At 38.0% G+C, this 15,719-nt stretch overlaps 1 protein-coding gene across 1 annotated transcript in view; it reads right to left on the bottom strand.

The window, feature by feature from the left end:
- Positions 1–15,719, bottom strand: part of WDR49 (WD repeat domain 49) — a 210,049-nt gene that overhangs the window by 128,813 nt on the left and 65,517 nt on the right. The window contains exons 5-6 of the mRNA XM_049867101.1: positions 15,010–15,174; positions 13,164–13,312 (exon numbers count right to left, since the gene is read on the bottom strand). Of these exons, the coding sequence (XP_049723058.1) occupies positions 13,164–13,312; positions 15,010–15,174 (314 nt within the window). The remainder of the gene's footprint in view (positions 1–13,163; positions 13,313–15,009; positions 15,175–15,719) is intronic.

Genomic DNA, 15,719 nt, shown 5'->3' with positions numbered 1-15,719 from the left:
GCTGCAACAACGGGCTCAAACATAGCAAAGATTGTGAGGATGGTGCAGTACCAGGCAGTGGTTTGTTCGGATGTACATAGCATCGCTATGAGTCAAAACTGATTCAATGGCACCTAACAACAACATACCATGAATTACTATGTAGCAGGTAAAAAGACACGTGTATGTATCCTCACGTAGAAGTATCTCCCAGAGATATTGTTTAGGGAAAAGCAAGTTGGAGGAAAATACGTAGAATGTGATTCCATTTTCATAAAAATTAATAAGTACTACCCTGTAGTTGTTTTTTGTAGTTGTACACACACAGGATGTTACTTATAATAACATATTATATTAACATATAATACTTTAAATATGTAACAAAACAGTATGAGAAGATGTACGTCAAATGTTAATAATAAATATTTCTTGGGACAGCAATGTGATTAGATGAGGACATAAGCAAGAGGGTTATTCACTTTTTCTCTATATGCTCCTCTATACTTGTAATTTTTATGACTGCATTAATCAAATTACTTGTGTAATTTAAACAAAATGAAATACTTTGCTTCTAGGTAGGCAGATGGAAGTAGATGAGAGAAGGTAAGGAAAAGGAAAAAGGAAATAAAAAAAAAAAACAGGTAAGATGTAGTAACCAACACAAAATCTGATTTCGTATTTTCCTTACCAGTCGTGGATGTACAATATAAAAGCCAGGTTCTGGGAAAAATCAGAATCTCAAACAAATAAGGATTAAGTTAGAAACACTTATCTGATTCTGATGGCTAAATCAGAATTAGTAACCCAGAAGAGAAGAGTTAGAAGCAAGAGAAGTCAATTCAAACTCACTGGTTGGACTGTTAACCTCCAGCTGAGAGACTGCCCCTAGGCTTTGAAAATCCTTTTACTCCCCATGGTGGTTCCTCCTTCAAATGACAAAGTCACTTGTTCCCAGCAGTGCCTTGCCACCAGTGACTGCGTTCTTAAGAGAAATGGTACAGGAGTCCAAAGCAAAATGCAGTTGGACTATTTAGTATGATACCAAATTCTATAGGTATACATTCATTGTTTAATCATCACTGAAAAGTGACAATATCACAGTCTTTCAAAAAAATAACTGGAATTTCAGATAATTTTTGGAGGAAATTACTAAAATCTAAATTGCTTTTGTTTGCAAATCCTCTAACTCAGCAACTCATTGGCCAAAACATGGTTCGATCAAAGGCTCTTTGAAAAACTAACATTTTCCCTGTTCTCTAACTTAGCCCCAGCCCTAGATAATATCAAAAGAATTTTATGGCAATAAAGGGAAGACTTAACCTGATAGCAGAAGTCTGTTGTTTTTGTGAAGACATAAAGACTGAGATCACGCATTTATAAAAGTGAGATGGATTTAGACTAACTTGAAAGACAGCATGGCAAGCTTTATTATAATGTAAAGTTTTGGAATTCAGAACAAAAACAGATAAAACTGCTTTTGGAAGAGGCCAGGTAGTCTTAACACTGATAATAGCTGTATACAACCAATTCTGACTTGAAGGATATTTTTTCACTTGCTTTTAAAATTATAAAACTTTTCATGGGACTCTTATGATAAGCCTCTGATATTTGTTTCATATTTATGTCTGATAAAGATTCAGTCATTTAATGAAGATTTATTAAGGACCTACTGTGGTTATGGTAGAGGTCCCTGGGTGGTGCAGTCTGTGCTTGACTACGGTGATCATTAAGGTTGTGTGTCAACTTGGCTGGCCATTATTCTCAGGAGTTTGGAGTTATGACATAGTTTGGCAGTAGTATAATGATGCAATCACCTCCATGAGGAGATCTGACATAATGTGATCACCTCCATGATGGAATCTGCCGTGAGAAGCCAGTCAGTTGAGAGGGAGTTTCTTTGGGGCTGTGGCCTGCATCCAATATAAGTGGCCTTTCTGGCAAAGCTCATGGGCCTCTGCTCACTCTGGATCCTGCACCTAGCTCCTGTTCACCTGACCTCCAGTTTTGGGGACTTGAGCTCAGATCTTGGGATTTATTGGTCTCCACAGCCTATAAGCCAGGAAAAGCCTCCAGTCTGACTCACAGACTTGTGACTTTCTAACCTCTACAATCATGTGAGCCATTTCCTTGATATAAATCTCTCCCTATATATCTTTCTATGCTTTACTGGTTTTGCTTCTCTAGAGAACCCAGCCTAAGACAAGTACTAAACTAAAGGCTGGCAGTTCAAACCCACTCAGCATCACCATGGAATAAGGCCCTGGTGATCTGCTTCCATAAAGATTACAGCCAAGAAAACCCCATGGAAAACTTCAACTCCGTAACACATAATGTCACTCTGAACAGGAATCAACTTAATGGCGATGCGTTTGTTTTTTTTAATGAGTATGGCAGGATCCAAGAAAGACAGTCCCTAATCTCATGAATCCTATCATTTACTTGATAGTTATACTATTTCATGCATTATATTCAGTATGTGTTTAATGTACATTAATATGTGCTAGGTGCTGGAAGACACAAAGATGAATTCAGCAAATAAGCCTTGCCTTCAAGCACTCAAAATCTAGTAAAAGATATGATGTATCTAGGATCCAAGTCAGACTCTGATAAATAACAAAGGGCTAAAAAAACAGAAACACTAAATCTAACTAGGGTATCATAAAAGGTTTCACTCTGAATTCTTCTTTGGTACTTTATACATTTGTAAAACTGCCTTTCTCTGGACTACCAATGATCCAAAATTTTGCAGTAATGTGTATTCACTTTGAGCTGCCAATAAATAATCATTGAACCAACACTACAAGGTACCAAGTATTGCAATAAAACCAATGATACAAGCTGAAAAGATAAAGCAACAGTTAGAAAATAATACATGCTCAAAAGAGGGACACACAAGGTACAACATGTGTGCAGAGAAATACCTAGGTGAGCATGAAAAACTAAAAAACAAAAAAAACTGAGACCTGGTGGATAAACAGGCATTTGTTAATTGATCATGTAGGAGATGGAATTGAAGGCAAAAAGAAGGCCATAATGCAAAGCTATGGGGCAGCGTGATGGGAACAGTCAATAGTTTGGTATGGCTGAAGCACTAAATGAATGGGGAAGAAAAGCATTCTTTTCTAGTGCACATGGAAGAAGTAAAACTATCCCTATTCATGGATGATGTGATACTATACATAGAGAACCCTAAAGACTCCACAAGAAAACTACTGGAAATAATAGAAAGATTCAGCAGACTAGCTAGATACGAGATAACCATACAAAAATCAGTTAGAGTCCTATACACCAATAAAGAGAACTACAAGAAACTAATTTGCTCTGTAAACCTTCATCTAAAACACAATAAAAATAAATAAATAATACAGCAAAGTTATAGATTAAAAAAGAGAGAACTACAAAAAGGAAATCAGGAAAGCAATACCATTTATAATAGTCCCTTAAAAAATAAAACAGAAAGGAATAAATCCAACCAGGGACATAAGAGACCTATACAAAGAACACTACAAAAAACTACTTCAAGAAACCAGAAAAGACATACATGAATGGTAAAAGAGACCATGCTCAGGGATAGGTAGACTAAACATTGTGAAAATGTCAATTCTACCCAAAGTAATCTACAAATACAATGCAATCCTGATCCAAATACCAACAGCATTCTTTAACAAATGGAAAAACTAATCATCAAGTTTATATGCAAAGAAAAGAGGCCCCAGATAAGCAAGCGTTACTGGAGAAGAACAAAGTAGGAGGCCTCACACTACCTGACTTCAGAACCTACTATACAGCTATGATACTCAAAATGGCCTGGTACTGGTACAACGACAGACACCTTGACCAATGGGATAGAATTGGGAAGCCAAATGTAAATCCATCTACCTACAGTCACCTGATCTTTGAAAAATGTCCAAAGTCTATTAAATGGAGCAAAGACAGTCTTTTTAACAAATGGTGCTAGTGAAACTAGATGTCCCTCTGTAAAAAATGAAACAGAGCCCATACCTCACACCATACACAAAAACTGACTCAAAATGGATCAAAGACCTGAATATAAAACCCAAAGTATAAAGATCATGGAAGAAAAAAGAGGGTCAATGCTAGAGGCCCTAATATACAGCATAAATAGGATATATACCATAACTAACGATATACAAACACCAGAGGGTAAGTTAGACAACTGGGATCTTCTAAAAATTAAACATTTATGTTCATCAAAAGACTTCACTGAAAGAGTAAAAAGAGAACCTACAGTCTGGGAAAGAAAATTCGGCTATGACATATCTCACAAAGATCTAATCTCTAAAATTCCCAGGAAAATCCAACACCTCTACAACAAGAAGCAAATAATCCAGTTAAAAAATGTGCAAAGGATATGAACAGACACTTCACCAAAGAACACACTCAGATGGCAAAGAGACATGTAAGGAAATGCTCGTGATCACTAGTCATTAGATAAATGCAAATCAAAACTACTATGAGATACCATCTCACCCTGACATTACCGGCACGAATCAAAAAAACAGAATATAACAAATGTTGGAGAGGTTGCGGGAGTATTGGAACTCTCACGCACTGCTGGTGGGAACATAAAACAGTGCAACTATTTTGGAAAACGATATGGCACATCCTTAAAAAGCTAGAAATAGAAATACCATACAATCCAGCAATTCACTCTTAGGAATATATCCTAGAGAAATAAGAGTCATCACATGAATAGACATAGGCACACCCATTTTCACTGCAGCATTATTCACAGTAGCAAAAAGCTGGAAACAATCTAAGTGTCCTTCAACAGATGACTGGATAAAAAAAACTATGGAGCACACACACAATGGGATTCTATGCAATGATAAAGAGCATGATGAAAGAACATCTCACAATGCAATTGAATATGGAGGGCAGTATGCTAAGGGAAATAAGTCAATCACAAAAGGACAAATACTGTATAAGACCACTATTATAAAAACTCAAGAAAAGATTTACGCACAGAAAGAAAAAATCTTTAATGGTTATGAGGGAGGAGAAGGACGGGGAGAGAAAAATATTAACTAGATAGCAGATGTAACTTTGGTGAAGGGTAAGACAGTACACAATACTGGTGAAGTCAGCACAAAACTTGGCCAAGGCAAAGTCATACAAGCTTCACAGACACATCCAAACTCCCCTAGGGACCAAACTACTAAGCTGAGGGGTGGGGACGATGGTCTCAGGGGACATCTAGCTCAATTGGCATAACATAGCTTGCAAAGAAAATGTTCTACATCTGACTGTGGTGAGCGGCACCTGGGGTTTTAAAAGCCTGCAAGTGGCCATCTAAGATACACCTACTGGTCCTATTCAGCTAGAGCAAAGGAGAATGAAGAAAACCCAAGGCACAAGGGAAAGATTATTCTGAAGGACTAATAGAGGGTCCTGGACAGAGCCGGAGAAAAATGTACAACAAAATAGAAATTCTCAAAAAAGAAAAAAAAAGACCAGACTTTCTGTTCTGACAAAGAGTGGAAAAATCCCAAGAGTATGGCCCCTGGATGCCATTTTTTTTTTTTTTTTTTTGCATTTTTTTTTCTTTTTTTTATTAACTTTTATTAAGCTTCAAGTGAACGTTTACAAATCCAATCAGTCTGTCACATATAAGTTTACATACATCTCACTCCCTACTCCCACTTGCTCTCCCCTTCTTGAGTCAGCCCTTTCAGTCTCTCCTTTCGTGACAATTTTGCCAGCTTCTCTCTCTCTCTATCCTCCCATCCCCCCTCCAGGCAAGAGTTGCCAACACAATCTCAAGTGTCCACCTGATATAATTAGCTCACTCTTCATCAGCGTCTCTCTCCCACCCGCTGACCAGTCCCTTTCATGTCTGATGAGTTGTCTTCGGGGGTGGTTCCTGTTCTGTGCCAACAGAAGGTCTGGGGACCATGGCCGCCGGGATTCCTCTAGTCTCAGTCAGACCATCAAGTTTGGTCTTTTTATGAGAATTTGGGGTCTGTATCGCACTGATCTCCTGCTCTCTCAGGGGTCCTCTGCTGTGCTCCCTGTCAGGGCAGTCATCGATTGTGGCCGGGCACCAACTAGTTCTTCTGGTCTCAGGATGATGTAGGTCTCTGGTTCATGTGGCCCTTTCTGTCTCTTGGGCTCTTAGTTGTCGTGTGGCCTTGGTGTTCTTCATTTTCCTTTGCTCCAGGTGGGTTGAGACCAATTGATGCATCTTAGATGGCCGCTTGTTAGCATTTAAGACCCCAGACGCCACATTTCAAAGTGGGATGCAGAATGATTTCATAATAGAATTATTTTGCCAATTGACTTACAAGTCCCCTCAAACCATGTTCCCCAGACCCCCGCCCCCGCTCCTCTGACCTTTGAAGCATTCATTTTATCCCGGAAACTTCTTTGCTTTTGGTCCAGTCCAATTGAGCTGACCTTCCATGTATTGAGTATTGTCTTTCCCTTCACCTAAAGCATTTCTTATCTACTGATTAATCAATAAAAAACCCTCTCCCACCCTCCCCCCCTCGTAACCACAAAAGTATGTGTTCTTCTCAGGTTTACTATTACTCAAGATCTTATAATAGTGGTCTTATACAATATTTGTCCTTTTGCCTCTGACTAATTTCTCTCAGCATAATGCCTTCCAGGTTCCTCCATGTTATGAAATGTTTCACAGATTCGTCACTGTTCTTTATTGGTGCGTAGTATTCCATTGTGTGAATATACCACAATTTATTTACCCATTCATCCGTTGATGGACACCTTGGTTGCTTCCAACTTTTTGCTATTGTAAACAGAGCTGCAATAAACATGGGTGTACATATATCTGTTTGTATGAAGGCTCTTGTATCTCTAGGGTATATTCCGAGGAGTGGGATTTCTGGGTTGTATGGTAGTTCTAACTGTTCAAGATAACGCCAGGTAGATTTCCAAAGTGGTTGTACCATTTTACATTCCCACCAGCAGTGTATGAGAGTTCCAATCTCTCCACAGCCTTTCCAACATTTATTATTTTGTATTTTTTGGATTAATGCCAGCCTTGCTGGTGTGAGATGGAATCTCATCATAGTTTTAATTTGCATTTCTCTAACGACTAATGATCGTGAGCATTTTCTCATGTATCTGTTGGCTGCCTGAATATCTTCTTTAGTGAAATGTGTGTTCATATCCTTTGCCCAATTTTTGATTAGGTTGTTTGTCTTTTTGTGGTTGAGTTTTGACAGAATGATGTAGATTTTAGAGATCAGGAGCTGGTCGGAGATGTCATAGCTGAAAATTCTTTCCCAGTCTGTAGGTGGTCTTTTTACTCTTTTGGTGAAGTCTTTAGATGAGCATAGGTGTTTGATTTTTAGGAGCTCCCAGTTATCGGGTTTCTCTTCATCATTTTTGGTAATGTTTTGTATTCTGTTTATGCCTTGTATTAGGGCTCCTAGGGTTGTCCCAATTTTTTCTTCCATGATCTTTATCGTTTTAGTCTTTATGTTTAGGTCTTTGATCCACTTGGAGTTAGTTTTTGTGCATGGTGTGAGGTATGGGTCCTGTTTCATTTTTTTGCAAATGAATATCCAGTTATGCCAGCACCATTTGTTAAAAAGGCTTTCTTTTCCCCAATTAATTGACACTGGTCCTTTGTCAAATATCAGCTGCTCATACGTGGATGGATCTATGTCTGGGTTCTCAATTCTGTTCCATTGGTCTATGTGCCTGTTGTTGTACCAGTACCAGGCTGTTTTGACTACTGTGGCTGTATAATAGGTTCTGAAATCAGGTAAAGTGAGGCCTCCCACTTTCTTCTTCTTTTTCAGTAGTGCTTTGCTTATCCGGGGCTTCTTTCCCTTCCATATGAAGTTGGTGATTTGTTTCTCTATCCCCTTAAAATATGACATTGGAATTTGGATCGGAAATGCGTTAAATGTATAGATGGCTTTTGGTAGAATAGACATTTTTACTATGTTAAGTCTTCCTATCCATGAGCAAGGTATGTTTTTCCACTTAAGTATGTCCTTTTGAATTTCTTGTAGTAGAGCTTTGTAGTTTTCGTTGTATAGGTCTTTTACATCCTTGGTAAGATTTATTCCTAAATATCTTATCTTCTTGGGGGCTACTGTGAATGGTATTGATTTGGTTATTTCCTCTTCGGTGTTCTTTTTGTTGATGTAGAGGAATCCAAGTGATTTTTGTATGTTTATTTTATAACCTGAGACTCTGCCAAACTCTTCTATTAGTTTCAGTAGTTTTCTGGAGGATTCCTTAGGGTTTTCTGTGTATATAATCATGTCATCTGCAAATAGTGATAACTTTACTTCTTCCTTGCCAATCCGGATACCTTTTATTTCTTTGTCTAGTCTAATTGCCCTGGCTAGGACTTCTAGCACGATGTTGAATAAGAGCGGTGATAAAGGGCATCCTTGTCTGGTTCCCGTTCTCAAGGGAAATGCTTTCAGGTTCTCTCCATTTAGAGTGATATTGGCTGTTGGCTTTGCATAGATGCCCTTTATTATGTTGAGGAATTTTCCTTCAATTCCTATTTTGGTAAGAGTTTTTATCATAAATGGGTGTTGGACTTTGTCAAATGCCTTTTCTGCATCAATTGATAAGATCATGTGGTTTTTGTCTTTTGTTTTATTTGTGTGATGGATTACATTAATGGTTTTTCTGATATTAAACCAGCCTTGCATACCTGGTATAAATCCCACTTGATCAGGGTGAATTATTTTTTTGATGTGTTGTTGGATTCTATTGGCTAGAATTTTGTTGAGGATTTTTGCATCAATGTTCATGAGGGATATAGGTCTATAATTCTCTTTTTTTGTAATGTCTTTACCTGGTTTTGGTATCAGGGAGATGGTGGCTTCATAGAATGAGTTGGGTAGTATTCCGTCATTTTCTATGCTTTGGAATACCTTCAGAAGTAGTGGTGTTAACTCTTCTCTGAAAGTTTGGTAGAACTCTGCAGTGAAGCTGTCCGGGCCGGGGCTTTTTTTTCTTGGGAGTTTTTTGGTTACTGTTTCAATCTCTTTTTTTGTTATGGGTCTATTTAGTTGTTCTACTTCTGAATGTGTTAGTTTAGGTAGGTAGTGTTTTTCCAGGAATTCATCCATTTCTTCTAGGTTTTCAAATTTGTTAGAGTACAATTTTTCATAATAATCTGAAATGATTCTTTTAATTTCATTTGGTTCTGTTGTGATGTGGTCCTTCTCGTTTCTTATTCGGGTTATTTGTTTCCTTTCCTATATTTCTTTAGTCAGTCCAGCCAATGGTTTATCAATTTTGTTAATTTTTTCAAAGAACCAGCTTTTGGCTTTGTTAATTCTTTCAATTGTTTTTCTGTTCTCTAATTCATTTAGTTCAGCTCTAATTTTTATTATTTGTTTTCTGCTGGTGCCTGATGGATTCTTTTGTTGCTCACTTTCTATTTGTTCAAGTTGTAGGGACAGTTCTCTGCTTTTGGCTCTTTCTTCTTTTTGTATGTGTGCGTTTATTGATATAAATTGGCCTCTGAGCACTGCTTTTGCTGTGTCCCAGAGGTTTTGATAGGAAGTATTTTCATTCTCATTGCTTTCTAAGAATTTCGTTATTCCCTCCTTGATGTCTTCTATAACCCAGTCTTTTTTTCAGGAGGGTATTGTTCATTTTCCAAGTATTTGATTTCTTTTCCCTAGTTTTTCTGTTATTGATCTCTAGTTTTATTGCCTTGTGGTCTGAGAAGATGCTTTGTAATATTTCGATGTTTTGGACTCTGCAAAGGTTTGTTTTATGACCTAATATGTGGTCTATTCTAGAGAATGTTCCATGTGCACTAGAAAAAAAAGTATACTTTGCAGCCGTTGGGTGGAGAGTTCTGTATAAGTCAATGAGGTCAAGTTGGTTGATTGTTGTAATTAGATCTTCCGTGTCTCTATTGAGTTTCTTACTGGATGTCCTGTACTTCTCCGAAAGTGGTGTGTTGAAGTCTCCTACTATAATTGTGGAGGTATCTATCTCACTTTTCAATTCTGTTAAAATTTGATTTATGTATCTTGCAGCCCTGTCATTGGGTGCATAAATATTTAATATGGTTATGTCTTCCTGATCAATTGTCCCTTTTATCATAATATAGTGTCCTTCTTTATCCTTTGTGGTGGACTTAAGTCTAAAGTCTATTTTGTCAGAAATTAATATTGCTACTCCTCTTCTTTTTTGCTTATTGTTTGCTTGATATATTTTTTTCCATCCTTTGAGTTTTAGTTTGTTTGTGTCTCTAAGTCTAAGGTGTGTCTCTTGTAGGCAGTATATAGATGGATCGTGTTTCTTTATCCAGTCTGTGACGCTCTGTCTCTTTATTGGTGCATTTAGTCCATTTACATTCAGCGTAATTATAGATAAATAAGTTTTTAGTGCTGTCATTTTGATGTCTTTTTATGTGTGTTGTTGACAATTTCATTTTTCCACATACTTTTTTGTGCTGAGGCGTTTTTCTTAGTAAATTGTGAGATCATCATTTTCATAGTGTTTGGCTTTATGTTAGTTGAGTCGTTATGTTTTTCTTGGCTTTTATCTTGAGTTATAGAGTTGTTATACCTTTTTGTGGTTACGTTATTATTTACCCCTATTTTTCTAAGTAAAAACCTAACTTGTATTGTTCTATATCACCTTGTATCACTCTCCATATGGCAGTTCAATGCCTCCTGTATTTAGTCCCTCTTTTTGATTGTTGTGATCTTTTACCTGTTGACTTCCATGATTCCCTGTTACGTGTATTTTTTTTTAATTAATCTTAATTTGTTTGTTTTTGTGATTTCCCTATCTGAGTTGACATCAGGATGCTCTGCTCTGTGACCTTGTGTTGTGCTGATATCTGGTATTATTGGTTCTCTGACCAAATAATATCCTTTAGTATTTCTTGTAGCTTTGGTTTGGTTTTTGCAAATTCTCTAAACTTGTGTTTGTCTGTAAATATCTTAATTTCGCCTTCATATTTCAGAGAGAGTTTTGCTGGATATATGATCCTTGGCTGGCAGTTTTTCTCCTTCAGTGTTCTGTATATGTCGTCCCATTCCCTTCTTGCCTGCATGGTTTCTGCCGAGTAGTCTGAACTTATTCTTATTGATTCTCCCTTGAAGGAAACCTTTCTTTTCTCCCTGGCTGCTTTTAAAATTTTCTCTTTATCTTTGGTTTTGGCAAGTTTGATGATAATATGTCTTGGTGTTTTTCTTTTTGGATGAATCTTAAATGGGGTTCGATGAGCATCTTGGATAGATATCCTTTTGTCTTTCATGATGTCAGGGAAGTTTTCTGTCAGGAGTTCTCCAACTATTTTCTCTGTGTTTCCTGTCCCCCCTCCCTGTTCTGGGACTCCAATCACTCGCAAGTTATCCTTCTCGATAGAGTCCCACATGATTCTTAGGGTTTCTTCATTTTTTTTAATTCTTTTATCTGATTTTTTTTCAGCTATGTTGGTGTTGATTCCCTGGTCCTCCAGATGTCCCAGTCTGCATTCTAATTGCTCGAGTCTGCTCCTCTGACTTCCTATTGCATTGTCTAATTCTGTAATTTTATTGTTAATCTTTTGGATTTCTACATGCTGTCTCTCTATGGATTCTTGCAACTTTTTAATTTTTCCACTATGTTCTTGAATAATCTTTTTGAGTTCTTCAACAGTTTTATCTGTGTGTTCCTTGGCTTTTTCTGCAGTTTGCCTTATTTCGTTTGTGATGTCTTGAAGCATTCTGTAAATTCGTTTTTTATATTCTGTATCTGATAATTCCAGGATTGTATCTTCATTTGGGAAAGATTTTGATTCTTTTGTTTGGGGGGTTGGAGAAGCTGTCATGGTCTGCTTCTTTAAGTGGTTTGATATGGATTGTTGTCTCCGAGCCATCACTGGGAAACTGCGTCCAGTCCAAATCCCAGCGGGATGGTTCCCTGGCTGGGATGCTGCTCTCCCCGTTCCAAGACCAGTCACTGCGTCCCGGGGACTTCTTCTACCGGCTGCGTCCCACGCCGCCTGCGGAACCGGCTGGTCCCCCTCCTGGGGTTAGTTCAAGGGGGTGGAGCAGCTCTCTGTGCTTGTGCCGTACCTGACTGGTACGCTGGCTCCAGGCTCTGAAAACAGTCGCTGCTTCCCTGTATTAGTTCGTTCTCTGTCTCTAAATCTGTGTTTGTTATTCAGGGTTCGTAGATTGTTATGTATGTGATCGATTCACTTGTTTTTCCGTGTCTTTGTTGTAAGAGGGATCCGAGGTAGCGTCTGCCTAGTCCGCCATCTTGGCTCCGCCCCCCCGGATGCCATTTTAACTCAGTACTGAAGTCACTCCCAAGGCTCACCCTTTAGCCAAAGATTAGACAGGTCTATAGGGCAAACAATAACAAACATGAGGAACGTGATTCATAGTTCAATCATGTACACGAGACTAAATGTTTACACCAGCCCAAAAGCAAAGACGAGAAGGCAGGAATGGACGGGAAAACTGTATGAATGGAAACAGGGAAACTGGGGTGGAAAAGGGGAGAGTGTCAACATATAGCAGAGTTGGCAACCAATGTCACAAAAAAATTTGTGTATTAACTGTTTAAGGAGAAACAAATATGCTCTGTAAACTTGCACCCAAAGCGCAAAAAAATAAATGTGTCTAAGTGAACATAAGTAAGATGTAATGTGGTCAGGGTTCAACCTGGTCTATCAGGCCCAAGTACGATGTCCTTGTTACCATATCAATACCATCAAATAGAAATGGACTGATAGTACTTCGTTTAAATGATCTTAATGCTCTTGGTATTCTTCAGATTAACTCTGATTTCTAATTAACTAAGCCTCTTCAATATCAAAGCAACAGTAGCTAACGGCCTATGCCTATTCAATATCATACCAAAACAACCTTTCCTCATTCCCATCTCCATTTTTTTTTCTACTGAGTTAGTGAAAACTTTAGAAACTAATAAGGTGTGACATATAGAATACACAATAATAATAATCAAATTCAAGAACACATGGTTTGAAAAAACTGTTTTAATGAAATATTTTTGTTCATTTACCAGGACTATTGTAAAGTACCCCTCAATCAATACCTTTCCCAAATATATATTTCCAGAGACACAGTAATTACCTAGTATATTTTTAAAATATACACCACCTTTCAGAGAAATTCAGGACCTATTGCAGCTCTAAGTAGGAGGTAGGGAGGCAGAACTAAATAAATTAAAGGTGCAACATTACTTACTTTATCTTTGGAGAAGCTGAAAAGTTGTTTTCTTTCAGCAAAGAACTGGACAGCTATTACACTGGCAGAATGACCCCAAAGGACACCAACTGGCTTAGAGACAACGTAAGGATTCCAAAGGCAAACTTTATTGTTAATGCCAGCAGTTGCTAGTGAGAATTAGAAAGAAAAAAAGTCTTTAATAACATGAGTAACCAACTACATTTTGTTTTTAAAATTAGTTTATCATCTATCTGTAGATTGATAAATGTCTTCTGGTGAAAATTAATGTACCCTGTCTTGAAGAAAGAGAAGTCTTTCGGCAATGTCCAAGTAGCCCAGGCTAGCAAGGATGTGTCTGTCAATGGAAATGTTTATAATGGAGGGAGCACGGAGGATGAGTTATGCATGAGGTGAAAGAAAAACTACAGTCATATTGAGAAGGCAACAGCAGCCTACCTAGGAGGGACAGAATCTGCCTTCCTGGTTCTTTTGTTTCCCCCCTGTAACCTATACAGCCAGGGAGTGTGGACAGTGTCAACATTATGCCAGGAGAAAGAAAGAACTAAAAGAATATTTACAGTTCCCAGGTTAATTTAAAAATATAAAAAAACAATACATAATCAAGTATTCACGAGACAGCAAGCAGCAAAAACATACTTTTGACCAGCTTTATTGAGAGTATAAAGTATTTTCAAACAGGATTTGGTTATATTCATAGAGCATTTCAAGAGCAGAGGGTATAGAGCTTTTTCAAGTTTGTAGACATTCAGTATAGCACTCTTTGTTGTTCCTTATTTGGAGGCAGACTGTGGAGCTGAGCTTATTCACTCTTATTTTCCAGCACTATAATAGATACAAAGTACCACTGGATATGCAGGGATTGAAAGAATTAATCAATCAATGAAATGGTTAATATTTGGGTTCTTGCCAACTCAGTTCACCAACCTCTCCAAGCTCTCTCTAATAAATTTACAATGCTCCTTGAAAGTTTCATGTTGGCATATTCCTGAGTCCATGTTAAGGCATCCTTTACCATGATCACCAGCTACTATTGTTGGGAATTTCAGGGAGCCAGCCCCCTAGCTGATATCAATACTGTGTACATGAATGACAGTTATTGAATGAGAGTGAATATGACCCATTCTGTAGGCTATGTATGTTCTCTGTATCTACCCTATTAAATTTTCAATAATACATCTACAACTCCACTTTTCATAATGCTGAAAACTATCACATATGCCATTTTATCAGTTTTCAAAATGCCTAAATATTTCATTTAAGCAGTTAATGCTAACAAATCTTTATATTCCCCCAATTAAAATATACTCTTTTCTAGCAAAATAACTCCCCTTTAGTAAACTAAAGTTGAGATAACCTAAAATTTTTCAAAAAACGTTAGCGGTTATATTCTGAACAGTGATTTGAAAAACATTCTACATTTTGCAGCTCTCACTTGTTTGTGTGTGAGTGAACGTGTGTGCGTATGTGTGTGGGTGTGCGTGTTAGCAATAAAAATGATGTATTGGTTTGGGTTGAGCATTTGGTGGTGTTAGGAAGATGGCAGGATGGCAGATGCTGCACAAACTGTCTTCCTTCTCTGTATTATTTTATACCCCCCACCAATTCTAATAAAGAGGCTTATGAAAGCATTGGGTCACTTTCACATATTTTTACCCCCAAATAATTCACAAACACCACACATCGTCATGCATCATTTTCAGACAATCTCAGGTAATGAAATGTGAGCTGCTTGAGTTGCTCTCTCTAGCAATAAAGCAACAAGGTGGAGAGGTTCCTTGCATACGAATGTGCATCCCAGACTATGTACGAGGCCCTCATAGTTATCATGATTTATTTCACATACCAAGTAAATTGAGCCGAGAGTGGTAATCAAAAGCATGAATGCCCTGGGCAATGCTGAAGGATGTCATTTTAAGATGTTTTGATTTCTCTCTCCAAGCCAGCACCACGGTATTTGTATTGCTGGTTGTACTGGAAACGATAGCATCTAAAGATGCATCATAAGCAACTGATAGAAAATTAAAAAGAGGAAAACAAATGTTAGCTGATTTCTTACAAGATATTAGCAAAACAGAGCTGTTTTAACAGGTAAAGTGAAAAATCGAACTCAGGTTATGATACAACCCAGCCCTTAGAAATGCCTCACTAACTCCTTCCTCCACCTTCCACCAAAAAACCCTACAGTGAGAATTTACAGAAAAGTTTGCATTCAGACTTTTCTCCCACTCTAGGGATACCTCTAATTTTTTTTAATTGGAACACATGGCAGGGAACATTTTTAATCACAATAGTCATATGGGGTCTTGGAGATGTGAGATGAGTAATTGGCCAAATTCCTGGGTTCTTCCTCTTGGGCCTCGTACGGGCAAACAGGAGCTTTCCTGCCATCTGTTGGCCCCCAAAGGTCCAGCTCATGCCTGAACCATGGTTTATTAAAATACTGACTGGTCTAGAATGTTTCAGACCGGGATGGCCAGGACTCAACTCCCTGCCAAGCGTCACAAAAGCTGCTAGAGACTCAGGTCAAAGTGACTGCTCCTACCTTCCCCCACG

This window comes from Elephas maximus, chromosome 23 (genome assembly GCF_024166365.1).
Source record: "Elephas maximus indicus isolate mEleMax1 chromosome 23, mEleMax1 primary haplotype, whole genome shotgun sequence".
Classification (NCBI taxonomy): domain Eukaryota; kingdom Metazoa; phylum Chordata; class Mammalia; order Proboscidea; family Elephantidae; genus Elephas; species Elephas maximus.
The sequence above is the reverse complement of the archived record's forward strand: the minus strand, read 5'-3'. Positions and strand labels throughout refer to the sequence as shown.